This window comes from Diaphorina citri, unplaced genomic scaffold (assembly GCF_000475195.1).
Source record: "Diaphorina citri unplaced genomic scaffold, Diaci psyllid genome assembly version 1.1 scaffold1181, whole genome shotgun sequence".
Taxonomy (NCBI): domain Eukaryota; kingdom Metazoa; phylum Arthropoda; class Insecta; order Hemiptera; family Psyllidae; genus Diaphorina; species Diaphorina citri.
This window is the reverse complement of record NW_007378610.1, coordinates 17,837-43,394: the sequence shown is the minus strand read 5'-3', so window position 1 is coordinate 43,394 and position 25,558 is coordinate 17,837. Positions and strand designations below refer to the sequence as shown.

Sequence of the window (25,558 nt, the reverse complement as noted above, 5' to 3'; positions counted from 1 at the left end):
TTCCTCTTGGCTAAATCACAGCCATTAAGGACAAAATACCTATTTGTAGACCCTTTTCTTGTTCGGTTTGAACTGAGTATCAGTATCACTCATCCTCATCATCACATCCTACATACACATCATCCCCCACGTTCACATAACCAGTACGGTGCACCCCCATATACACACCAAACATGGGAGCAAAGTTCTCCACCTTCCGTCTCTCCAGATCTGGGTTCAGTTCTGTTCTTCAATCTGGTCTTAATGTGTTTCTATCGAATCCATATTCCATTCAGCAATTCAGTCAGTACTTTTGAACCGTTTAGTTTTTCATACCTCTTTGAGACGATTTTTGATGAACTAGGGTTGATACTATCTGCACTGGAAGTATTTGAGTCTACCGTCTTCTCAGAAGTTCTTAGTCAGTTATTGGATTTTACACCCCAATATACTCAATGAACGGTCCCGTCTCTGTAGGTCACTCGTCTAGATACCAACAACACGACGTTGCTTAACTTCAGTGATCCAACGGAGACTTCTTTTGTCTTCAACGTGCCAAGCCCCTCACTCCTTTCCTTTACTAAATCACAGCCAGTACGGACAAAGTACCTTCGATTCTTTCTATCGGTTTGAACCGTATATCACTCATCATCACATCCTACATACACATCATCCCCCACGTTCACATAACCAGTACGGTGCACCCCCATATACACACCAAACATGGGAGCAAAGTTCTCCACCTTCCGTCTCTCCAGATCAGGAACTGCACGATACATCTGAAGCATCTTCAACGGTTGTGAATCCGGTTGTTTGCGTCCGGTATCCGGATGAACCGTTGTGAGAATACAACGCGTGCATGGCTTGACTTGACGCGTAATGACGTCAGAGTTGAATCGCACCCAGTCCCACGTATCCTCGGCATATGAAGGTGGTCCGTCCACCACTATGTTCCCTGGAATAGAAGAGAGGATGTTTGGTATATTGAATCACTTATAAACTTTAAACTGATCTTAAAGTGTGGTCCAGGAGACCTGTCTTTTTTTAGGGAGAGAGGGAGAGAGAGAGAGAGTGAATGAGAGAAAGGGAAATGTTCGAAAGGTGCCCATTGCAAAAAAGCCTTTACAATGGGGAGTATGGGATTGATGTCCGGATATCAGGACATCCAGACCCACTAAAACCCAACCTCTCCCTCTTAGTGTCTTTTTTTTCTTGTTGTCCTGTCTATCTTTTCTTAGGCCGGCCACTCACTACCAGAATCAGGTAGACCTGACAGGCGTACCTGTCAGGTCAACCTGATTGTGAGTTGCCATCCTTAGTGCCTCACCTCTGAACTGCAACATGGACACATCCTCCACACCAATATCGCTCATCTTCTTGTTCAAATCTCTGAGTGAGTTCTCATTAAGCACCATATAGCTCGTCATGTCAGCATACACTCCAATATCCTCATCATTGACATTATCATATACAGTCGTGTACTTCCGCAAATAGTTGTCTCCAATAGAACGTCTCCTATTGGTGGATAGGCCGAGACGAATGCTGCGATCTGATTGGTTAAGCAAGTACTTGGCGAACCAATCAGAAGCTAGATCGCCGCAGTCGAAAGCTTCCAGAACTTCGTCCACGTAGAGTGTGAATGATTTGGTGTGACTTGTCTGTAGAATGTCTGCCACTTGGATGGTTAACTTTTCTGAAATTTGGAAGAGAAAATAGAATGATATACATTTCTTATAGAGATTTAACGTTACTGTGGGTAGGTATAATTAATTGCTAAGGTTTTTAGTGATGGAAGTTTTACTCTCGATTCGGCGACCGCACCCAATCGATCGTTTAAAAATCCATTTCTTCGACCCAGCCGAGAATCGAATCGCTATGTCCCGCGTGAAAATCGATTGCAAAGATCTGTTTTACCACGGAAGACGGAAGCTGACATCATTTCCTCATTGTTCATATTACATTATAGCTTTATTAGGTACTTAAAAAGTTACTAAGTCCTCAAACGAGTATCAAATTCCTGACTTACCATAGGAAGGCTGATTGTAGACGCTGAACTGGAAAGCTCCACCGCCCATATACTCCGTTTGAATAAGAAGCAAATGATTGAACTTTTTGCTGGAAATGAAATTCTTCTCCTTCTCATTGAACAGAACGAAACTTCTATCCTCCAAACAGCCATCTTGAACCTCAACTAGAGTTTCTCCATAATGAAATAATAATGTTAAATGCATTGAGTCGTGCTCAATAAATCAAACCAAATAGAGACATTACTAGATAGGAGGACAGGCAGATAGACTTGTCAACGGGACCGTGCTGTCCTGTTGGTTCAGGAAATGTTAAAATGCTCAGAGGCTCTCCACTCAGGCATGATAAAGTGTATACGAGTATTACACAGATATGTACGTAGGAATGTACCTATAGGTGTTTTTAGCTGAATCCCCTTTTGGGGAGAGCTATTCACATATCGGCAAAGGCAAACTGAGCTAAGCGTGGTAGTTCAAAACCCTGTTGGGTCAAATAAAAATAAGCCTGGAAAACGGCTCATGGGGGAATCCAAATAACCCGATGCATAGGAGGTAAATTACTGGAACTTGACCTAGCGCCGACTCGACTCGATAATGTATTGTAGCTGGATTAGCCGGGTTCATAGATGACTAATGATGTGACCTAAAATGATCCCTCTGCGGCGCTGCCACCCTGTTTGTCTAAATCCAGGCCTGTTTGTTGCAATACATAAACATAGTAACATTACGAGTCATTTTTTTACGATTACCAATGTTTCCTCTATTGTTTCATATGCATTTGACTTGCGTTTATCCTCAGATCAGTTTATTGTTTGATTATTATCACTTGTGTTTACGATCGACTCGACTCGATAATGTATTGTAGCTGGATTAGCCGGGTTCATAGATGACTAATGATGTGACCTAAAATGATCCCTCTACGGCGCTGCCACCCTGTTTGTCTAAATCCAGGCCTGTTTGTTGCAATACATAAACACAGTAACATTACGAGTCATTTTTTTACGATTACCAATGTTCCCTCTATTGTTTCATATGCATTTGACTTGCGTTTATCCTCAGATCAGCTTATTGTTTGATTATTATCACTTGTTTTTACGATTCCTTACACTTTGTTCCATCATCTCCGAGCAGTCGCATAACAGTTGTTTCTTCAATGGTTTCACTTTCTTTCCTTATTTCCTTTTCATATGTTTATGGGCGTGCCAAACTGTTTAAATCCATCTGTAGTACTTGCGTTACGTTAGGCATGCGTTGTAAACAAGAGTGAAATATGACAATTATTGTGTCTTACCGATTAGGAGGATGGATGGAATCCATATCTGGTACTGTTGCGAGTTTAAGATACATAATTTCTAGCTTGAGATCTTTGAACCTCACGTTCTGACAGGAATTTCGCACACTTTCTTGTGGAGTGTCTATCACTTCTGATCACTGATCAGTCCTCGATTTATTTTCAATTTATTGATTAGCAGAGGTTTCCTGTTTATTTTTGATGAATTTGTTTTCTCACTTCTAAGAAATTCTCGTAAACACATCAACAAGTATACTCGATCGGCGCGAAGGACCTACTGTCATTGGTGTTAAAGCGCCTAATGCCGGGTGCACACATACGTAAATGTAACGTGAACATGTTAACGCGAGCGCCTTACATGTATCAAAATTGACTAGTGTGGACGGGATAGAAGCACTCAAGTGAATGCTCGCCGAACGCTCGCCTCAGATCCATGATGTTGTCGGTTTTCTGGTGATCTTCTTTGATGTTTGATACAGACGTGTTACACAAGTGTGGACGGGTTTCGGAACATCGAAGCGAGCACTACGATAACCTTGAAGAATGGAGCACTTGGTGAACACACGCGAGCGCTGAGCCCGCGAATAGTACCGTACCACGCTCGCGATGACATTACATGTTACATTACGCTAGTGTGGACCCGGCATAAAAGGAGAACAAAAAGCATACTAGTAGAAACAGATCAATAGAACTTTCTCGGCACAAAATCGGCAACGATTTCCTCTTTCGGAACCATCACCATTGAGCCAACTACAAACTCTGTATGTTCTACGGTTCTGGGTGTTTTCTGGATCTCGAAATGAGTCAATATTTCGCAAATGGCCGACTTCATCTGAACATGGGCGAATCTCTTTCCTGAAAACCAAAAAATGATCAAGAGAATAAAATTCAGTCATTATTATTTGGTGTAGTGACATCATTTGAATGTATAGACGATCATTTTTAAAATCAAAAGCTATCGATTGACTCTTTCTTGGTCAAATGATAAGATTTAATTTCTATTAAAGTTCTGGGAATTGACCTCGGAACGACGGAATTTACTGAATGGCATGTAAGTTCGTTACCAAGGGATAAACTAGCATCTCCCATTACTTACCAATGCACTGACGAGGTCCTTCGTTGAACGGAATGAACGATCCAGGTACAATGGAGTCTTTATTTTCCTCGGAAAATCGTTCGGGGTCAAACTTGTGAGGATCTTTCCAATATTTGGAGCTGTAGTGAAGGGCCACTGTTGGCGTCAGGACGTAGGTTCCAACGTCCAGAGTAACGTCTGAACCTGGTATTGTATAGGGGACAATGTTGCGACGTAGATAGATCGGGAGCACGGGGTACATCCTTAGGGTTTCTGCAAAGATCAGGCGATTTTTGGGTGTCTAAGGGGTTTAATCATTCAAAATTACCAATCCTTCCAAAATCGTGAGATAGGTGGTTTCTGCAAAGATCAGGCGATTTTTGGGTGTCTAAGGGGTTTAATCATTCAAAATTACCAATCCTTCCAAAATCGTGAGATAGGTGTCATGCCTATCTCCGGGCACGGAAAGCAAAGCAATATTCATAAACTGCTTGTGTAAAATACGTTGTAGCTGTAATATCATCTACTATCAAGAGGTCGAATGGACTGGACCACATGCCTTTAGGCACACTCCATTCATCTGTCAAAGGTAAAGGCCCAACTTTGGTTATGGCATCAATTTAATAAAAAAAAACCTTTTCTGATTAAAATTTGTATTGAAAATTGAAATAAGATGACTGGACCACATGCCTTTAGGCACACTCCATTCATCTGTCAAAGGTAAAGGCCCAACTTTGGTTATGGCATCAATTTAATAAAAAAAAAACCTTTTCTGATTAAAATTTGTATTGAAAATTGAAATAAGATGGAGAAACTCTTCTACATACCATCCAACACCATACTCAGGTAGGTCATCTTCTTGAAGTCCTCATACTCAAACGCTCCATCCTCCTTAGATTTCTTCACGTCCAGAATTTCCTGTCGAAGTCTCTCCTGGATTTCAGGATAGAGTGCCATTTTCTGCAGGAAGAACGTGGTAGTGAGTGCCGAGGTTTCGTATCCTGCCACTATGAACACGAAAATGTTCGCCGCTAAGTGGCGCAGTCCGAAATATTCTGAAACAATGAGACATTAACTTTTGATCAGAATCAACGACTTTTTAAAGACCTTTTTCATCAGAATAGGTATCTCCGAGTTGTACAACCATCCAGATACAGGTAATAACTCAATTACAATTTCACTGGTTTCACTTGTAGGTTGTACGTACCTACACCTAGAGTACATACCACTTTATAGCATTACTAGAATTTCCAAAACCTCTGAAAGTCCTACTCACCTTCACTTCCAGCATCAATGTTATGTTGTTCAGAGTAAATGTTAATCAGCGTCTGCAGGAAATCATTTCTCTGGATCTTATTCTCGGTTCGAAACGTCATGTTCTTCTCGGCAAATCCATAGAACCAATCCTCGATGTGCTTTCCCGTGATTCGAATTTTCCGATCGATATAGGGAGACAAGAACTGAAGCACTTGTTTCACATGGAGTCGCCAGTTTGGTTTCAGAGTGGCATCTTGGATATCTTTATACTCTCTGTTGGGGTTCTCAATGGAATGCATATCCAGGCCTAGGATACACTTGCAGACGACATCAGTGAAGAGATCTTCGATGGCAGATTTGATGTTGAGTTCCAGATTGTCTGTTTGTTTGGAAAGTTTGGTTAGATGATTGATGAATGATGTGGAGCACTTGTGAATGGTTGGGTACATGGATTTCAGCTTGCCTGGAAGTTTTAAAGTAAGCAAATAATGAGAATATGTCTGCCACTTGGATGGTTAACTTTTCTGAAATTTGGAAGAGAAAATAGAATGGTATAAACATTGTTTATAGAGATTTAAAGTTACTGTGGGTAGGTATAATTAATTGCTAAGGTTTTTAGTGAAGGAAGTTTTACTCTCGATTCGGCGACCGCACCCAATCGATCGTTTTAAAATCCATTTCTTCGACCCAGCCGAGAATCGAATCGCTATGTCCCGCGTGAAAATCGATTGCAAAGATCTGTTTTACCACGGAAGACGGAAGCTGACATCATTTCCTCATTGTTCATATTACATATAGCTAATGAGAATATTGTTACGGATGTTGACTGTGTTCCATCCATTCAATATTGCACTCAGATGGTTTAAGGTCTACACTATCAACTCAAGTTTTCTGCGTACCTACCTACTGCCAACTATACCTATTTAAAAACTGATAGGTATACGCTTGTAGGCACTCAAATTACCTTACCGGAGGTAAAACCAGTGGACATTTTGTTTCGCTGGAACTTCCACTGACGGCCTTTCAGGAAGAAGAGGTTGTTCAAGATCATGTCAAAGTCGTTGTCAATATGAAAACCTTTGTCATTGAACTGGCTGAAATCTTTCAACATGACTTGCATGACAAGCTCAGCATCATTCAGAATCAGCACGGGTTCTCGGGTCATGTAGAAACCTGGAATCAATCCAAGGGAGGTTAAAAGCACTAATGAGAATATTGTTACGGATGTTGACTGTGTTCCATCCATTCAATATTGCACTCAGATGGTTTAAGGTCTACACTATCAACTCAAGATTTCTGCGTACCTACCTACTGCCAACTATACCTATTTAAAAACTGATAGGTATACGCTTGTGAGTTTTCTGCGTACCTACCTACTGCCAACTATACCTATTTAAAAACTGATAGGTATACGCTTGTAGGCACTCAAATTACCTTACCGGAAGTAAAACCAGTGGACATTTTGTTTCGCTGGAACTTCCACTGTCGACCTTTGAGGAAGAAGAGGTTGTTCAAGATCATGTCAAAATCGGCGGAAGTAAAACCAGTGGACATTTTGTTTCGCTGGAACTTCCACTGTCGACCTTTGAGGAAGAAGAGGTTGTTCAAGATCATGTCAAAGTCGGTGTCAATATGAAAACCTTTGTCATTGAACTGACTGAAATCTTTCAACATGACTTGCATGACAAGCTCAGCATCATTCAGAATCAGCACTGGCTCTCGGGTCATGTAGAAACCTGGAATCAATCCAAGGGAGGTTAAAAGCACGCATATTGCGGCAGATTTGCGCACGGTATGAACATGGGTTCACAAATATTTTGAACCTCAGAAATGGATCTTTTAATACTATTTCTAGAATAGTATTTACGTCTAAAGGATGTCAAAATTAAGATTTGCGCACGGTATGAACATGGGTTCACAAATATTTTGAACCTCAGAAATGGATCTTTTAATACTATTTCTAGAATAGTATTTACAAAGGATGTCAAAATTAAATCTAGGCGCACGGCAGTGCGCCAGGCCAAGTTCCGGCCTGAGCACGCCAGTGTGTATATTACACGAAGAATTTCGACGCATTTTTACCCCTATAATAAATTCATTACCTAATAGTGGATCTTTTAAATTTTAACAAACTGATTTGCCGCAGCTCCACCGGTATCGGAATTCGGAATGTACATGTAATAATGTTAGGGTGCTGTGGGTGGTCTCTAATCTCTGAAGAAAAACTAGACCAAATTAACAGAAGATTTTTTTTTTCTCTCAAATTTTACATTCGTCTAATTTTAAGCTACATATTTAAGAGTGAGAAATTGAGAAGCAATGAAGCGTAGGTTATAAAAAATCTTTAATTGTTCAAACTCATTGCAAAAAAAGTGGGTTCGCCTTAGCAATCTCTGTCACCCAATCGAACCGCAAGACACGCATAATCTTAACAATAGTTTCATTTGATGTTAAATCCACAGTATTTATGATTAACTTCCAACACAATACCTCCAATAAGTCGCCATCTTGGATGTGTTTGGCAAATCGGGATCTCTCCGTCAAGCTGGAGCCCAACTACACAACCCAATGGTTATACCGCTTTAAGTCCGATTCCCCCTATAGTGCAGGCCATGCTCCAGTCACAGTATAGTCAAAAGTCCTACTGACGATGAACTGGGAGTATTCACATCTGTCGCTCAAGTCATTGTATACTTAACTAGGCTTGCCAAACGTCCCGAATTGGCCGGGACAGTCCCGAATTTCAGGGGGTGTCCCGGCGTCCCGTTCAGTTTTTCATTTTGGGGCGTTTTGTCCCGAATTTCCGTTTCTGTCCCAGAAAAAATTCGGGACGCGTTTTTTAACTTTAAAATTAGGTACCTACCTCTATAAATCAGAATTTGTTCTTAACTTGTCTTGTTTAAATTTGTCATGCTTTCATCAGTTTGCGCGATTATGTTCGCGGATTTGGCGATTATGTTCGCGGATTTGGCGATTATGTTCGCGGATTCTATGTTCGCGGATTTCGCGATTATGTTCGCGGATTTCGCGATTATGTTCGCGGATTTGGCGATTTTGTACGCGGATTTCGTGATATGTTCGCGGGTTTCGATTATGTTCGCGGATTTGGCGATTATGTTCGCGGATTTCGCGATTTTGTTCGCGGATTTGGCGATTATGTTCGCGGATTTCTCGATTATGTTCGCGGATTTGGCGATTATGTTCGCGGATTTCGCGATTTTGTTCGCGGATTTGGCGATTATGTTCGCGGATTTCATGTTCGCGGATTTCGCGATTATGTTCGCGGATTTCGCGATTATGTTCGCGGATTTTGCGATTATGTTCGCGGATTTGCGTCCCGAATCGACATTTTGGATATTTGGCAAGCCTATACTTAACCTCATATTCTAATCACTTGTGAATTGACTGTTTGTTGAACGTACTGTGACTGGAGCTTGACTTGAACGGATCGTGGGAATTTGGCTATTCTGTTGATTTTCTGACAAGAAAATAAAACGGGTAAACGAGTCTTTCGTGAGGAGAAGTTAGCCCTAAAACTGGACCGTTTCTGAAATTGAGTGTAATAGTTCTCCATTTTGACTGGATCCTACAGAGCCACACACCCTTTGTTTGCTCCTGACAAGAAAATAAAACGGGTAAACGAGTCTTTCGTGAGGAGAAGTTAGCCCTAAAACTGGACCGTTTCTGAAATTGAGTGTAATAGCTCTCCATTTTGACTGGATCCTACTGAGCCGCACACCCTTTGTTTGCTTTTATAATGAATGTCAATAACCTCTGTGCTACCACGAGTACTATTTATCATCAGCCGCCTTTTCAATTCAATTACAAGACTGCAGATTCTTCAAGAGGACCGCATCCTTTATCTTTATCAATATTTCTACATTGTCTGTAGGAACTTTATCTACATTCTCTATAGCCGATTCATCTTTATCAGTCTCTGCATATTCTTTACAGCTCTCAATGATTAATTCTTCTCGCCTGAGCTTGGGTTCCACAAGTACTTCTGTTGGATCTTTGTTGAGATCACTTAACAATACATACACGCTATTCTGTATTGTGTGAGTTGATGATTTATTTTTACTCTTATGATGGCTACTCCAGCTACTTGGCTACCGTACAGAATTGAAATTGTATGTTGCGTTTTTGTGTTGGGTTGTTCTAATTGTATTATTGTTGTACGAAGTACATGGTATGTGTTGCTACTATGGTTTACAGTTATTGAACTTTGGGAGCTATTGTTTATTGTTTTCCCAGTTGCGGTCGTCACTTGTCTTTCAGAGAAAAATATGTAAAATTCATTCATCCCATCTTTGTCACTGAGACTGTCTGTGAGTCTGTGACAACACTGCTTCTGGCTGCTTCGGGGTACAATCAACCTCGTTAGGACAGTGGAGGAGTTGATTGAAATCTCAACGAAAAGCCAAGGCTTTCTGCCTTGCCAATACTTCGATATGACCTCAGCAGAAATGGATTCCAGAGAGTACCTGAGTACCTTTTCAAATGCCACAGAACAAAAAACACACTTCTCAGAGGCTAGAGACACCTAGACCAGACATGAGCGAGATGTGTTTGCTAGTTATTACTCAAGGCGATAGGCTAGCTATCCATTTAAGTACATGGTATGTGTTGCTACTATGGTTTACAGTTATTGAACTTTGGGAGCTATTGTTTATTGTTTTCCCAGTTGCGGTCGTCACTCGTCTTTCAGAGAAAAATATGTAAAATTCATTCATTACATCTTTGTCACTGAGACCGTCTGTGACGTCACTGAGACTGTCTGTGACGTCACTGAGACTGTCTGTGACAACACTGCTTCTGGCTGCTTCGGGGTACAATCAACCTCGTTAGGACAGTGGAGGAGTTGGGGAGCTATTGTTTATTGTTTTCCCAGTTGCGGTCGTCACTTGTCTTTCAGAGAAAAATATGTAAAATTCATTCATCCCATCTTTGTCATTGAGACTGTCTGTGACAACACTGCTTCTGGCTGCTTCGGGGTACAATCAACCTCGTTATTACTCAAGGCGATAGGCTAGCTATCCATTATACATTAGAGAACTCTGTGATCTTCTCAAAGTTCCGAGATGATCATCTGATTAGAGATATTGGATAGATTGCCTATCCATTATACATTAGAGAACTCTGTAATCTTTTCAGAGTTCCGAGATGATCATCTGATTAGAGATATTGGATAAATTGATAAACATTAAAATCTAAAGACTAAAAGAGATACAATCATATAGGTAGGTAACCTATGAATATTAGGTTTATTATGAGTCATCAGCCATGAAACATGGGAATTGTGTCATGAATTCATGATGAGCTTTTATTGGTCGGTGTCAACGCGGAAATTGAAACTATCTTTAGCTATGATAGTAAAATAATAATAAAAAATCCTGATGAGCTTTTATTGGTCGGTGTCAACGCGGAAATTGAAACTATCTTTAGCTATGATAGTAAAATAATAATAAAAAATCCTTTAATTGTTTTGTCAACGCGGAAATTGAAACTATCTTTAGCTATGATAGTAAAATAATAATAAAAAATCCTTTAATTGTTTAAACTCATTGCAAAAAAGTGGGTTCGCCTTAGCAATCTCTGTCACCCAATCGAACCGCAAGACACCCTAAAGTGACCTGTAAACGATTAAGCATGCTTACCAAGCTTTGCCTCTAAAAGGACTGAGGCACAACAACAACAATAAAATATGTACCTATGTACCTAAAGTTCATTGCAAAAAAAGTGGGTTCGCCTTAGCAATCTCTGTCACCCAATCGAACCGCAAGACACCCTAAAGTGACCTGTAGACGATTAAGCATGCTTACCAAGCTTTGCCTCTAAAAGGACTAAGGCACTACAACAATAAAATATGTACCTACCTAAAGTTAAACCTTCAATTAAATATGTTGAAATGATGCACCAGCTCCATTGAAATAAAATATACATAGTTTCTAGCTCCTGGGCTTCTAGTTATTACAACATGCTTTTTTTAAAGTTTCCATTTATTGGTTTTTCAGAACAATTCTCTTATCAAATAAATAGTTAACAAATGGTATACCCATCCGTAAAAGCTGGAGCTTGTGCCACGGATGGGGAGTAGAGAAAGACCTGACAGTATGATGAGCTCTGGATTCTGTAACATCTTCCTAATTTATTGGAGTTGGTACCCACTACTATTGGTTCAATATGAGCTCTGGATTCTGTAACATCTTCCTAATTTATTGGAGTTGGTACCCACTACTATTGGTTCAATGAACTGTAGAAGTCCTATAAAAAGGCTGCAATGGGGTCCCCAAACTACTGATCGAAATAGAAATCTAATGAAATTTCTTGTGTGTTGAACATTTTCGTCAAATTTCAAAAAAATCCAAACCGTTCTATGAACTGTAGAAGTCCTATAAAGGCTGCAATGGGGTCCCCAAACTACTGATCGAAATAGAAATCTAATGAGGAAATTTCTTTTGTGTGTTGAACATTTTCGTCAAATTTCAAAAAAATCTGACAAACCGTTCCGGAGTTATGTTGACGCAAACAAAAAGACCATCTAAAACGAAAATAAATTGTCGAAATTGTTGAATTGAAACTCAAATCCACGCCCCATAACCCAAAATGTTACACAAATCAAGGAGGATGGTCCAGATTTCGGTGGTCCCCTATGCATCAGATCTTTAGAAGCAGAAGCCCACAGGTATGAGCGTCAAACAAGTTGAACTATCAGTTTATCAAGTAGAAAGCTAGGAACAATCTCAATTTAGGTACATAGGGATATCTCTGTTGTTTGGGTCATTGCTTATGATTTTTGGTTCTATTTCATCTTAATTACCCACCATATTCTTCATACGATTGTTTGTATGTACCTAAATTGAGATTGTTCCTAGCTTTCTACTTGATAAACTGATAGTTCAACTTGTTTGACGCTCATACCTGTGGGCTTCTGGTTCTAATGATCTGATGCATAGGGGACCACCGAAATCTGGACCATCTTCGTATGAAGAATATGGTGGGTAATTAAGATGAAATAGAACCAAAAATCATAAGCAATGACCCAAACAACAGAGATATCAAACTAAAAACATGTTGTAATAACTAGAAGCCCAGGAGCTAGAAACTATGTACATATTTTATTTCAATGGAGCTGGTGCATCATTTCAACATATTTAATTGAAGGTTTAACTTTAGGTAGGTACATATTTTATTATTGTTGTTGTGCCTCAGTCCTTTTAGAGGCCATGGGGCGTGGATTTGAGTTTCAGTTCAACAATTTCGACAATTTATTTTCGTTTTAGATGGTCTTTTTGTTTGCGTCAACATAACTCCGGAACGGTTTGTCTGATTTTTTTTGAAATTTGACGAAAATGTTCAATACACAAAAGAAATTTCCTCATTAGATTTCTATTTCGATCAGTAGTTTGGGGACCCCATTGCAGCCTTTATAGGACTTCTACAGTTCGTTGAACCAATAGTAGGTGGGTACCAACTCCAATAAATTAGGAAGTTTTGTTACAGAATCCAGAGCTCATCATACTGTCAGGTCTTTCTTTACTCCCCATCCGTGGCACAAGCTCCGGCTTTTACGGATGGGTATACCATTTGTTAACTATTTATTTGATAAGAGAATTGTTCTGAAAAACCAATAAATGGAAACTTAAAAAAAAGATGTTATAATTGCTGTTGTATTTTTTGTTGCTGTTGTTGTTATTGGTACCTATTATTGTCGTTATTATTGTTTTTTGTTGTTCTGAGTGTCATATATCTCGCATTTGGAATCATTGTTGTATTGGTTACGTGGTGTTGGGTTGTTTACATAAATGTGTGCAATGTGCATGAATTAAGAAGATGTGCACAGGACCTAACTAACCAATGTGTACAGGATGGTCTCATCCTTATCTTCTTCTACACCTGAGGTATCTTTTTTTTGATGGTAGACTTAGTAACTTTGTGAAGGTTCATTTTAAGTATCTAAATATGAAAATAACTTTTACTCTTCACTGGTTCATGTGTACCTACCTATATCATCAAGTCTAACTTGGAACTTATTAGGTATTATTACTTTCTTGGTCACATCAAATCAATATAGGTGCCAATTTCAAGGTCTATAAGATTCATCTGTTGGCGCCAGAACATACAATAATGTCATAGTTACCAATAGGATGTTCAATAAAAAACTCCTCATGTCTATATGTCTTGAATAGTCTCCAGAGTGTGCCAGATATACTCTTAGTTCAATGAACTGGAGAAGTTACCCTGGTTTGTTGTTCTGAGTGTCATATATCTCGCATTTGGAATCATTGTTGTATTGGTTACGTGGTGTTGGGTTGTTTACATAAATGTGTGCATGAATTAAGAAGATGTGCACAGGAACTAACTAACCACTGTGTACAGGATGGTCTCATCCTTATCTTCTTCTACACCTCAGGTATCTTTTTTTTTTTAACTTTGACAGAGGGAACTGTAACTGCTTCATAGGTCTTATCGTCGCGAAATCGAATAGAGAAGAAGCCGCGGGAATCGAACCCGCGGCCTTGCGCTTCCAAGGCAGACGCGCTACTAGCCAAGCTAACTAGGCTGACTATCTGGCTCTCTATAATACATCTTTGTTAATTCAATATGTACCCATTTTAAAGTACCCAAGTACTAGTGATCGATTATGCATAATCGATTATTTAAATAATCGTAATCGTACTCGATCATAAAAAAAAGGTAATCGAAAAGGTAATCGATTATGCAAAATAATCGAAATAAAAAAATCACATTTATACTTTTAAATCCACTCTTCCCAACCTCTTTGAGAATCTTTGGCACCGGATATTTTTGGAACTTAACCGGTGCGACCGGTCAGCTGGTCCAGTGACCGCGTAGTTCTCTTACTCCCGGCCACATTGATGACGTCATCTAATCTACTAACAGTTTTTTCCCATTAAATAACTATTTTTGGGTTGCCTGAAATAATCGATAAATAATCGATTGATCTATTATGAAAAATATTTGTAATCGATTATGAAAAATAATCGAAACTGCCCATCACTACCAAGTACCTATGTATCTTGGAATATGGAAGAATAACTAAGTTAAATTCTCTGTTATTATCCTACGGAGTGCACTCAAGACAGAGGGTATTGTTTGATATATTGATTTGATCTGGTGCTAGGTGATGGCGCCTAGGTGCAGTTATAGTTTGAATCAGGACTCAGGAGTATTGAAGGAAATCACGCGGACTAATGGACCATTCAATGTATTTTCTTTTCGTGTTTCATCGCTAGCAATCAAACAGCTGCACAAAGACTCGTGTGCTCTGTGTCGTAGCATGCCCATCCCGTAGTAGTTCCCTCATTCCTCATAAGAATCATAGGATGGGCCAGAAGGGACATAATATCTACTTCCCCAGTTCCCATTTACGTAAGGTGGTGCGGTAGTGGGTAAACACAAGAGCACCAGAGAGTGAACCGTTGAAAAAGGTGCTACCCAAATAGGAGGTAGGTCTCATACGTAGGCCTGACGTAAGATTATTGTCAATAAAACCATACCTAGACAGAGGGCACCCTGTAGGTATTTGTATTTTAGAAAATCGACATGCATTTTTTCTATATTTAATTAATTGAAAATAAAAAGCTAAAGACCAGTGAAGATAATAATACCCAAGCGAGAGCAGCAATTTACTTTGAACAAGTTTTATGAAGATCACAATCTGATGATGAATGTCGTGAAATTTTGCTCTTGAGTCAGTGGCGACTTGGAAAAAAACGGGCATACCTAGATGTAAATAAACTTCTCAAGGGTACCATAGTACTTATGTACCTATTCAAACGTTGAGAAAGTTGACTGTTTTTTTATGTGAAAGGCAGCCCTTTTAAAGCTATCGCCATACCTATCAGGCGTTTTTGGCATTTTGCCTCACCATTTGGCTGAGATTTCAAACAGCTCCTTACATTGACCTCAACCGAGTCAACCAGCTTAAGTGGGGCCGTAAAGGCAGCAGCGTGGGATTGCCTGGAGAGGAATGCGTCCAGATAACAACCACGTGCAACGTGGGATGGAGCCTCATTGGACGTGTCCAGATGCTCTGACAACCTCTAAGTAACGTTGCGTTTGCCTTTCTTCAGGCAACTAATGCATTCAACGTTCTACTGTTTCTATCTCGGGATTATCAAGTTTCGTTTCTGGCTACGCCACTGGCCCCCGGAACAAGAAGAAGGATCAAGTGCTGAAGTTTTCGAATAATAAGTAGTACTTATTAAGTATTTCTGGGGATAAAGAGCGATTAGTGTGTGAATGGGGAATGGGTCTTGCTTTCATATGATAGTAAAGATGTCAATCTGTTGCTGGTCTAAGAATCCAGGTTGAATAATCACTTATTATTTTCACTAAGTGGTATAAGCACTAAGCTGTGCCTACCTACTTCCCCTATTTCCAAGGTTCTTTATTCCCCTAGTTTTCATGGAGCACACACCACTACAAGTAGTTGTAGATTCTTTATTCCTGTTATCCTGTTATTGATATCACTAATTTCCTCGTTGTCTTTTTTCATCGCGTATTTTATTCGTTTTGTCGCCTGTGGGAATCGAACCAACACGTGATTTAAATGAATGCTAGGTGTTGAACCGATTCATTGTTTGATATTAATTTGATCTGGTGCTAGGTGATGGCGCCTAGGTGCAGTTATAGTTTGAATCAGGACTCGGGAGTATTGAAGGAAATCACGCGGACTGATGGACCATTCAATGTATTTTCTTTTCGTGTTTCATCGCTGTTTACTTCGTAGCAATCAAACAGCTGCACAAAGACTCGTGTGCTCTGTGTCGTAGCATGCCCATCCCGTAGTATTTCCCTCATTCCTCATAAGAATCATAGGATGGGCCAGAAGGGACATAATATCTACTTCCCCAGTTCCCATTTACGTAAGGTGATGTGGTGGTGGGTAAATACAAGAGCACCAGAGAGTGAACCGTTGAAAAAGGGGCTACCTAAATAGGAGGTTGGTCTCATACGTAGGCCTGACATAAGATTATTGTCAATAAAACCATACCTACGAGTAATAGGAGTAGCTCTAACCTAGAACTTTGCAAATGTGACAATGACTAGTTTTATTACGGTACGCAATAAATTGATAATCGCAATAAAAATCAAAAGTCACCGGAACTAAACTCCCACTAGAAACAATAAACTTTTCAATCAAGCAACTTTGTCTAAGATGAAACAAAGTTACAAGGACCAGCCTAGTTAGCTTGGAAGGAAGCGCCTGCGTTGTAAGGGCTATAAGTCACGGATTTGGTTTCCCCTACAGGGTGAAACTTATCCCAAACAGATAAGGTTCGTTCTCGGAACGGCTGACTTTCTCCTATCCTGTCCTCTCTTCACTTTCCGGACGATAAAACGTCCGTTGTTACAGTTCCGTCTATCAAACCTCTTGGAAAAAGCACCAAAGATAAGAGTTAGAAACTAGAAACAGAAAATGAACTTGGTACCACCATGTTAGAAACACGTACAAACAAGGTGTCGGTTATTGACGTCCATTATCTTAAACCAAGCTATCATCAATGCTATTCCGATATGGAATTATTTTCCGATTTATTTAAATCGCCCATAATGTCCGCACTTAATAATAGTGAACTTGATTCTCGCATCATGACAAAACTATCTCACCATATTCTTTACTCCATTTCTGCATGGTGTATCTTATGCTGAACAGTTCATTCTCAAAGGTTAGAGACGTGTAACAACATTTAAGGCTCTTTTTTTACCTACTTAAAAGCGTTTATAAGTTTATACCTACATAATTAAGTCTATAAGCAGGTACATTTTACATAGGAAAATGTAATAAATTCATTACCTAATAGTGGATCTTTTAAATTTTAACAAACTGATTTGCCGCAGCTCCACCGGTATCGGAATTCGGAATGTACATCATGTAATAATGTTAGGATGCTGTGGGTGGTCTCTAATCTCTGAAGGAAAACTAGACCAAATTAACAGAAGATTTTTTTTTCTCTCAAATTTTACATTCGTCTAATTTTAAGCTACATATTCAAGAGTGAGAAATTGAGAATCAATGAAGCGTAGGTTCTTCACACATGGGAGGAATATGACAACTTTGTTATTCTGTTTGACTTCTGCCAATTTTGAGGATCAAATTTCTTGAACTTGGTAAATTCAAATCCATAGATATTTTCTTTAGGAATGGTTAAATATTTAAATATAACGATTTTCTTTATGGCTTCTTTTGTAAAACAAACAATTCACATCACATAACTGAAAACAAGTTTAAAACTACAAAAAATGTCCTTGAAATTAAAAAGAAGCAAACTGAGCTAAGCGTGGTAGTTCAAAACCCTGTTGGGTCAAATAAAAATAAGCCTGGAAAACGGCTCATGGGGGAATCCAAATAAGCCGATGTATAGGAGGTAAATTACTGGAACTTGGCCTAGCGCACTCTGTCGTCTGCTCAGATTAAAAATTAAAAGTCAATTTATTTCCTTACCAAAAAATCTCTCATTGATCTTCTTGTCGCACATTTCTTTGAGAAGGTAGCCGAGATTGGTGTCGTTGGTTATAACGCGGCCCAGGTTCCCAATTAATGGTAAGGGTGGGATATAGGCAACCTTCTTCTTTTTCCAGTAGTCCATCGTTGAGGTGGACCATTTGTAGAGGAGGACTACCGTTGTGACCAGAAGGATTTGGAGTAGCACGAAGCTGTCCAGGAGTGGTCTTATCCATTCCAGCATGGTTCTTAGTAAAGAGACAGCACTTTTTGGGGTACAAATGAAACTTTCGTTCTAGGGTTTTGTCCTGTAAGAAACTTTACCACTTGGCACTTTACATTTCCAAAAAAGTCACAGCTGTTATAATGATTATCCAATATTTATAAAGCACTTTTTGGGGTACAAATGAAACTTTCGTTCTAGGGTTTTGTCCTGTAAGAAACTTTACCACTTGGCACTTTACATTTCCAAAAACGTCACAGCTGTTATAATGATTATCCAATATTTATACATGATTTATTTACTCTTATGATGGCTACTCCAGCTACTTGGCTACCGTAGAGAATTGAAATATTGTATGTTGCGTTTTTGTGTTGGGTTGTTCTAATTGTATTATTGTTGTACGAAGTACATGGTATGTGTTGCTACTATGGTTTACAGTTATTGAACTTTGGGAGCTATTGTTTATTGTTTTCCCAGTTGCGGTCGTCACTTGTCTTTCAGAGAAAAATATGTAAAATTCATTCATCCCATCTTTGTCACTGAGACTGTCTGTGAGTCTGTGACAACACTGCTTCTGGCTGCTTCGGGGTACAATCAACCTCGTTAGGACAGTGGAGGAGTTACACAAAGATAAACTAGAAGATTTTATTGAAATGTATAATAAACCCAAAAATGGCCTGCTAGTGTGTATGTGTAGTCAGAATCGCTTCGGATTTTCCCGACGGTTTTTCCTCACGGATAAATTGTTTAGTGTGTAGGGATGCGCTTCACAGTTTTTCCTTGAGGTAAAACCGACGGTTTTTCCTCACGGATAAATCGTTTAGTGTGTAGGGATGCGCTTCACAGTTTTTCCTTGAGGTAAAACCGATGGTTTTTCCTCACGGATAAATCGTTTAGTGTGTACCCAGCTTTATTTAGTTCGTCACTTTGACAATAATCCTCATACACACATACGGTTTTATCGTTTCAGTCCGACTGACGGTTTTTCCTCACGGATAAATCGTTTAATGTGTACGCAGCTTTTAGTTCGTCACTTTGACAAAACCGATTAGGAGGATGGATGGAATCCATATCTGGTACTGTTGCGAGTTTAAGATACATAATTTCTAGCTTGAGATCTTTGAACCTCACACTGACGTTCTGACAGGAATTTCGCACACTTTCTTGTGGAGCACTTTGACAAAGAATGTCTTCTCCGACGGCAAACTTTTACGCTTTAATGGGGCAATAGTAAACAAAGTTTTGTATTGGGCAAAAGTAAACTAAAAAAAAATATCAGCTAGCACATGATAAATAAAACAAACACATATGTTATCACACCAATGAGAACTGATCTACTAATCGCTCTAGTAAGATTCTCAATGAACAGAAGTAGGGTTAGAACGTATGCTACTATGTACCTACACTTGTATAGTGTGCAGTTAATTGTGCAAATACTAATGACCAATAATTACTCTAATTACATTCTCACATCTCATGTCAATACTGTATTAACCTCTTAGAATTCTCGGAAACAGTCCGGGCGTAATCTCTGATACACACGTCTGTATCAAACATTAAAGAAGATCACCAAAAAACCGACAACATCATGGATCCGAGGCGAGCGTTCGGCGAGCATTCACTTGAGACTTGAGTTATCTACTAATCGCTCTAGTAAGATTCTCAATGAACAGAAGTAGGGTTAGAACGTATGCTACTATGTACCTACACTTGTATAGTGTGCAATTAATTGTGCAAATACTAATGACCAATAATTACTCTAATTACATTCTCGCATCTCATGTCAATACTGTATTAACCTCTTAGAATTCTCGGAAACAGTTCGGGCGTAATCTCTGATACATATTTCTGGACATGGTCTTCACTTGACTGGAGTGGATTACAGACTGTCTCCTATCTAATAGACGTTAAAAAACAAGACTATAGATAAAAGGACAGACGAGTTGATATATTTCGACCACTACTATGGCCATCATCAGAACAACTAAATGATCTCTTCGAATAGTACCGTACCACGCTCGCGATGACATTACATGTTACATTACGCTAGTGTGGACCCGGCATAAAAGGAGAACAAAAAGCATACTCGTAGAAATAGATCAATAGAACTTTCTCGGCACAAAATCGGCAACAATTTCCTCTTTCGGAACCATCACCATTGAGCCAACTACGAACTCTGTATGTTCAACGGTTCTGGGTGTTTTCTGGATCTCGAAATGAGTCAATATTTCGCAAATGGCCGACTTCATTTGAAGATAGGCGAATCTCTTTCCTGAAAACCAAAAAATAAAAAAATACACTAAAACTAAACAAACACAAACAACAATCAAATACAGTAGAAAAAAATATAAAATGAAATATAAAAAGAAAGTAAAAATTTCTGGACATGGTCTTCACTTGACTGGAGTGGATTACAGACTGTCTCCTATCTAATAGACGTTAAAAAACAAGACTACCTATAGATAAAAGGACAGACGAGTTGATATATTTCGACCACTACTATGGCCATCATCAGAACAACTAAATAATCTCTGAGTCTCTGAGTCTGAATCTCACCAAAAGAAATAATTATCTGAGTCATGCTTGGAGGTTAGCAAACCAAGCTGTGTCCTCACATAGTCGACGGCCGTTAATAGATCATCGATCGACCGTTGATCGATGTGAATCAACATTGATTGATGATTGATCGACCGTTGATCAATGTGAATCAACATTGATTGATGATTGATCGACCGTTGATCGATGTGAATCAACATTGATCGATGTGAATCAACATTGATTGATGATTGATCGACGCCCGTTGATTATGTGTGGACACAGCTTGAGAGACGATTGTAGCAAAAGAAACGTGAGAAAAGAGTAAAGGTTTATAGTGTGGACGTGTTTCAGTTGATATCGATCGACCGATTACCAAAACTGTTGACAATCGTTTTTCGTTTAGCCTTATCGGCTTATCCCGTCTGAATCCGACCAGTCAATGACTGATATTTGATATTGTCTCCGAGTACTCTTACAGCTTAATCTTATCTGTGATAGTTACCGGAGCAAGGCTGTTTCATGAACTGTCTATGAACCGTTCTCTAAATATGAGTAACTACGATTGCGGAATCCCTTTACGTCTTTATAGGTAATATATTCAGTAGCCACATCAACAAAATAAATGTGGGCAGGTGGGCCAATAAATGGTACGTTTTTTAGGTGGGCGAATAAATGGTAGGTACACTTACCCTATGTGTGGACACAGCTTAAGAGACGATTGTAGCAAAAGAAACGTGAGAAAAGAGTGAAGGTTTATAGTGTGGACGTCTTTCAGTTGACATCGATCGACCGATTACCAAAACTGTTCACAATCGTTTTTCGTTTAGCCTTATCCCGTCTGAATCCGACCAGTCAATGACTGATATTTTATATTGTTTCCGAGTACTCTTACCTCTTAATCTTATCTGTGATTGTTTCCGGAGCAAGGCTGTTTCATGACCTATCTATAAACTGTTCTCTAAATATGAGTAATTACGATTGCGGAATCCCTTTACGTCTTTATTTAGGTAATATATTTAGTAACCACATCAACTCAATAGTTTGTTTCAGTCTTAGTATCAATACTTGATCATTTAATCCATGGATGATGAATGTGAATCGCTGGCTCTAACCCTTCTGTTGTACGAGTTAGAACATAGGTTTAAACTGAACGGCGTTCTCCGTAGTCGTTCCTTTAATCCCACCAATGTTCCTACTAATCAGACACAGACACGCAATCAGAATTTCCTTTTGGTTAACTTCCAAAAAGTAAAAGCATGCCTGTAATGTGAACAACCTGTGATCAATGCCTCATCAAAGAACTGATTTCGACCGTTTTTTGGCGGTTTTCAGCTATACTGACTAAACGGTTAGAGATATTGTAAAAGTTACTATAGAACATAAAAATAAGCGTCATTCAATAGGATAAGGAAAGTCGTGTGATGTTCACACCAGATTTTTTAGGTTTGACAGAGGGAACTGTAACTGCTTAATAGGTCTTATCGTCGCGAAATCGAAGAGAGAAGGAGCCGCGGGAATCGAACCCGCGGCCTTGCGCTTCCAAGGCATACGCGCTACTAACCAAGCTAACTAGGCTGACTATCTGGCTCTCTATAATACATCTTTGTTAATTCAATATGTACCCATTTTAAAGTACCTACCGAAGTACTAGTGATTTGCATAATCGATTATTTAAATAATCGTAATCGTACTCGATCATAAAAAATAATCGAAAAGGTAATCGATTATGCAAAATAATCGAAATAAAAAAAAAATCACTTAGGTATGGCTTCATTTTTCAACATTTATACTATTAAATCTACTCTTCCCAACCTCTTTGAGAATCTTTGGCACCGGATATTTTTGGAACTTAACCGATGCGACCGGTTAGCTGGTTCAGTGACCGCGTAGTTTTATTACTCCCGGCCACATTGATGACGTCATCTAATCTACTAACAGTTTTTTCCCATTAAATAACAATTTTTTTGTTGCCTGAAATAATCGATAAATAATCGATTGATCGATTATGAAAAATATTTGTAATCGATTATGAAAAATAATCGAAACTGCCTATCACTACCAAGTACCTATGTATCTTGGAATATGGAAGAGTAACTAAGTATAGACGTTAAAAAACAAGACTATAGATAAAAGGACAGACGAGTTGATATATTTCGACCACTACTATGGCCATCATCAGAACAACTAAGTGATCTCTCAAGAAATGACATGAAATTGGCAACATTGTTCGTCTTAAGTTAAACTTAAGTTTATCTTTAGATTTCATACATACGACGGTGAGTCTCTGAGTCTGAATCTCACCAAAAGAAATCTCTGAGTCATGCTTGGAGGTTAGCAAACCAAGCTGTGTCCTCACATAGTCGACGGCCGTTAATTGATTATCGATCGACCGTTGATCGATGTGAATCAACATTGATTGATGATTGATCGACCGTTGATCGATATGAATCAACATTGATTGATGATTGATCGACCGTTGATCGATATGAATCAACATTGATTGATGATTGATCGACGGCCGTCTGAGTCATGCTTGGAGGTTAGCAAACCAAGCTGTGTCCTCACATAGTCGACGGCCGTTAATTGATTATCTCGATTATTTAAATAATCGTAATCGTACTCGATCATAAAAAATAATCGAAAAGGTAATCGATTATGCAAAATAATCGAAATAAAAAAATCACTTATGGCTTCATTTTTCCACATTTATACTTTTAAATCCACTCTTCCAAACCTCTTTGAGAATCTTTGGCACCGGATATTTTTGGAACTTAACCGGTGCGACCGGTTAGCTGGTCCAGTGACCGCGTAGTTTTCTTACTCCCGGCCACATTAATGACGTCATCTAATCTACTAACAGTTTTTTCCCATTAAATAACAATTTTTTGTTGCCTGAAATAATCGATAAATAATCGATTGATCGATTATGAAAAAATATTCGTAATAATCGATTAATCAATTATGAAAAATAATCGAAACTGCCCATCACTACCAAGTACCTATGTATCTTGGAATATGGAAGAATAACCAAGTAAATTCTCTGTTATTATCTTACGGAGTGCACTCAAGACAGAGGGCACCCTGTAGGTATTTGTATTTTAGAAAATCGACATGCATTTTTTCTATATTTAATTAATTGAAAATAAAAAGCTAAAGACCAGTGAAGATAATAATACCCAAGCGAGAGCAGCAATTTACTTTGAACAAGTTTTATGAAGATCACAATCTGATGATGAATGTCGTGAAATTTTGCTCTTGAGTCAGTGGCGACTTGGAAAAACCGGGCATACCTAGATGTAAATAAACTTCTCAAGGGTACCATAGTACCTATTCAAACGTTGAGAAAGTTTACTGTTTTTTTTTTTTTTTTTATGTGAAAGGCAGCCCTTTTAAAGCTCTCGCCATACCTATCGCCATACCTGCCTCGGTGGTGTAGTGGTCTAGGCGCTCGACTGGTAAACAGGAGGGCGTGGGTTCAATCCCAGCCGAGGTATGGAATTTTATCCTCAATATAATTTGAGAATTTGACCACAATAATAGTAGTACCTAGCCTACTGCTGGAGTAAAGGGACTTTTCAGTCCTATGCGAGCAGTATAAATAAGCACTATTATTATTATTATTATCAGGCGTTTTTGTCGTTTTGTCTCACCATTTGGCTGAGATTTCAAACAGCTCCTTACATTGACCTCAACCGAGTCAATCAGCTTAAGTGGGGCCGTAAAGGCAGCAGCGTGGGATTGCCTGGAGAGGAATGCGTCCAGATAACAACCACGTGCAAAGTGGGATGGAGCCTCATTGGACGTGTCCAGATGCTCTGAAAACCTGAAAAGTAACGTTGCGTTTGCCTTTCTTCAGGCAACAACTAAAAAACTAAAACTAATTCAGGCCTTTCTTCAGGCATTCAACGTGCTACTGTTTCTATCTCGGGATTATCAAGTTTCGTTTCTGGCTACGCCACTGGCCCCCGGAACAAGAAGAAGGATCAAGTGCTAAAGTTTTCGAATAATAAGTAGTACTTATTAAGTGCCCATAGGTAGTAAGTTTCTCACCAAGCGAGGGGTTTATTCACCTATTTGAACTCGTGAAAATTAGTACCTCTAACAATATTGCATGGTACCTAGAGATACCTACGTGAAGGGTCTGGTAAACGAGTGATGATTTTTCCCGCCTTTGTAGTTTGTTGCCGGAATTTGACTAAAATTAAATAGTTTATCATTAACAACCCTTAAAGTATATTAAAGATATATGATAGGTTGCGTTATCCAGGTAGGTACATGTACATATATACGCGCTGCAACAAAACCGCTTTAACTTTGCGGACGATTTACGTACAGTCCAATGTCACAAATGATTTGAGCCTCAGTCAACGCACTGTTAGATTGGCTACTCAAGCTCCTGACGGAACGTTTGGGGTGGAAAAACTTTCGACGTCAGTCTTCAGACCGTCTGAGAGACTAGAAGTCGAAAGCTTTTTACGACGCAGACGTTCTGACTTTGTCCGACAGTCGAAGTGTGAAAGGCTGTGGCATTAAATGTCAACGGACAGATTTGTCTCTTGAGTGGGGCTCGTTCTGCCGCAGAGCTCAGATGTACACCTTTGTGATGCTAGTTTACCAGACGCCTAAACTAATTGGTATTTATAGTAGTCAGAGATTTACCCGAGATATACCTAGAAGAGGACTAAGGGAAACAAACTGT

General features: G+C 39.2%; 2 protein-coding genes across 3 annotated transcripts; both read right to left on the bottom strand.

Annotated features, from left to right (window-relative positions):
* Positions 1–343: 343 nt before the first annotated feature.
* LOC103514610 (mitochondrial amidoxime-reducing component 1-like) lies at positions 344–2,210 on the bottom strand. Its single transcript, XM_026827533.1, has 3 exons — positions 2,006–2,210; positions 1,307–1,672; positions 344–934 (listed from the first exon to the last, which is right to left on the bottom strand). Exons 1-3 carry the CDS (start codon positions 2,208–2,210, stop codon positions 621–623), a joined length of 885 nt encoding a protein of 294 aa, XP_026683334.1. The 3' UTR covers positions 344–620.
* Positions 2,211–3,005: 795 nt separating this feature from the next.
* On the bottom strand, positions 3,006–18,489 carry LOC103514609 (cytochrome P450 6j1-like). Of its 2 annotated transcripts, XM_026827534.1 has the most exons (7): positions 18,099–18,489; positions 7,241–7,362; positions 7,066–7,147; positions 5,646–6,089; positions 5,197–5,424; positions 4,391–4,642; positions 3,006–4,149 (listed from the first exon to the last, which is right to left on the bottom strand). In XM_026827534.1, exons 1-7 carry the CDS (start codon positions 18,340–18,342, stop codon positions 3,977–3,979), a joined length of 1,545 nt encoding a protein of 514 aa, XP_026683335.1. In that variant the 5' UTR covers positions 18,343–18,489; the 3' UTR covers positions 3,006–3,976. The 2 variants fall into 2 exon arrangements, with proteins under 2 accessions (XP_026683335.1, XP_008477728.1); XM_008479506.2 differs by lacking the exons at positions 7,066–7,147; positions 7,241–7,362 and adding an exon at positions 6,596–6,799.
* Positions 18,490–25,558: the final 7,069 nt, after the last annotated feature.

What these genes read in the sequence shown, in the direction of transcription:
- LOC103514609 (XM_026827534.1), bottom strand. Translation starts at nt 18,342, where the DNA reads ATGCTGGAATGGATAAGACCACTCCTGGACAGCTTCGTGCTACTCCAA. An exon ending in GATCAATGAGAGATTTTTTG is followed by an intron (nt 7,363 to 18,098) that starts GTAAGGAAATAA and finishes GATTGATTCCAG; the next exon opens with GTTTCTACATGACCCGAGAG. An exon ending in GTCCACTGGTTTTACTTCCG is followed by an intron (nt 6,090 to 7,065) that starts GTAAGGTAATTT and finishes TAAAACTTCCAG; the next exon opens with GCAAGCTGAAATCCATGTAC.
- LOC103514610 (XM_026827533.1), bottom strand. Translation starts at nt 2,210, where the DNA reads ATGCATTTAACATTATTATTTCATTATGGAGAAACTCTAGTTGAGGTT. An exon ending in CTACAATCAGCCTTCCTATG is followed by an intron (nt 1,673 to 2,005) that starts GTAAGTCAGGAA and finishes TCCAAATTTCAG; the next exon opens with AAAAGTTAACCATCCAAGTG. An exon ending in GTCCATGTTGCAGTTCAGAG is followed by an intron (nt 935 to 1,306) that starts GTGAGGCACTAA and finishes CTTCTATTCCAG; the next exon opens with GGAACATAGTGGTGGACGGA.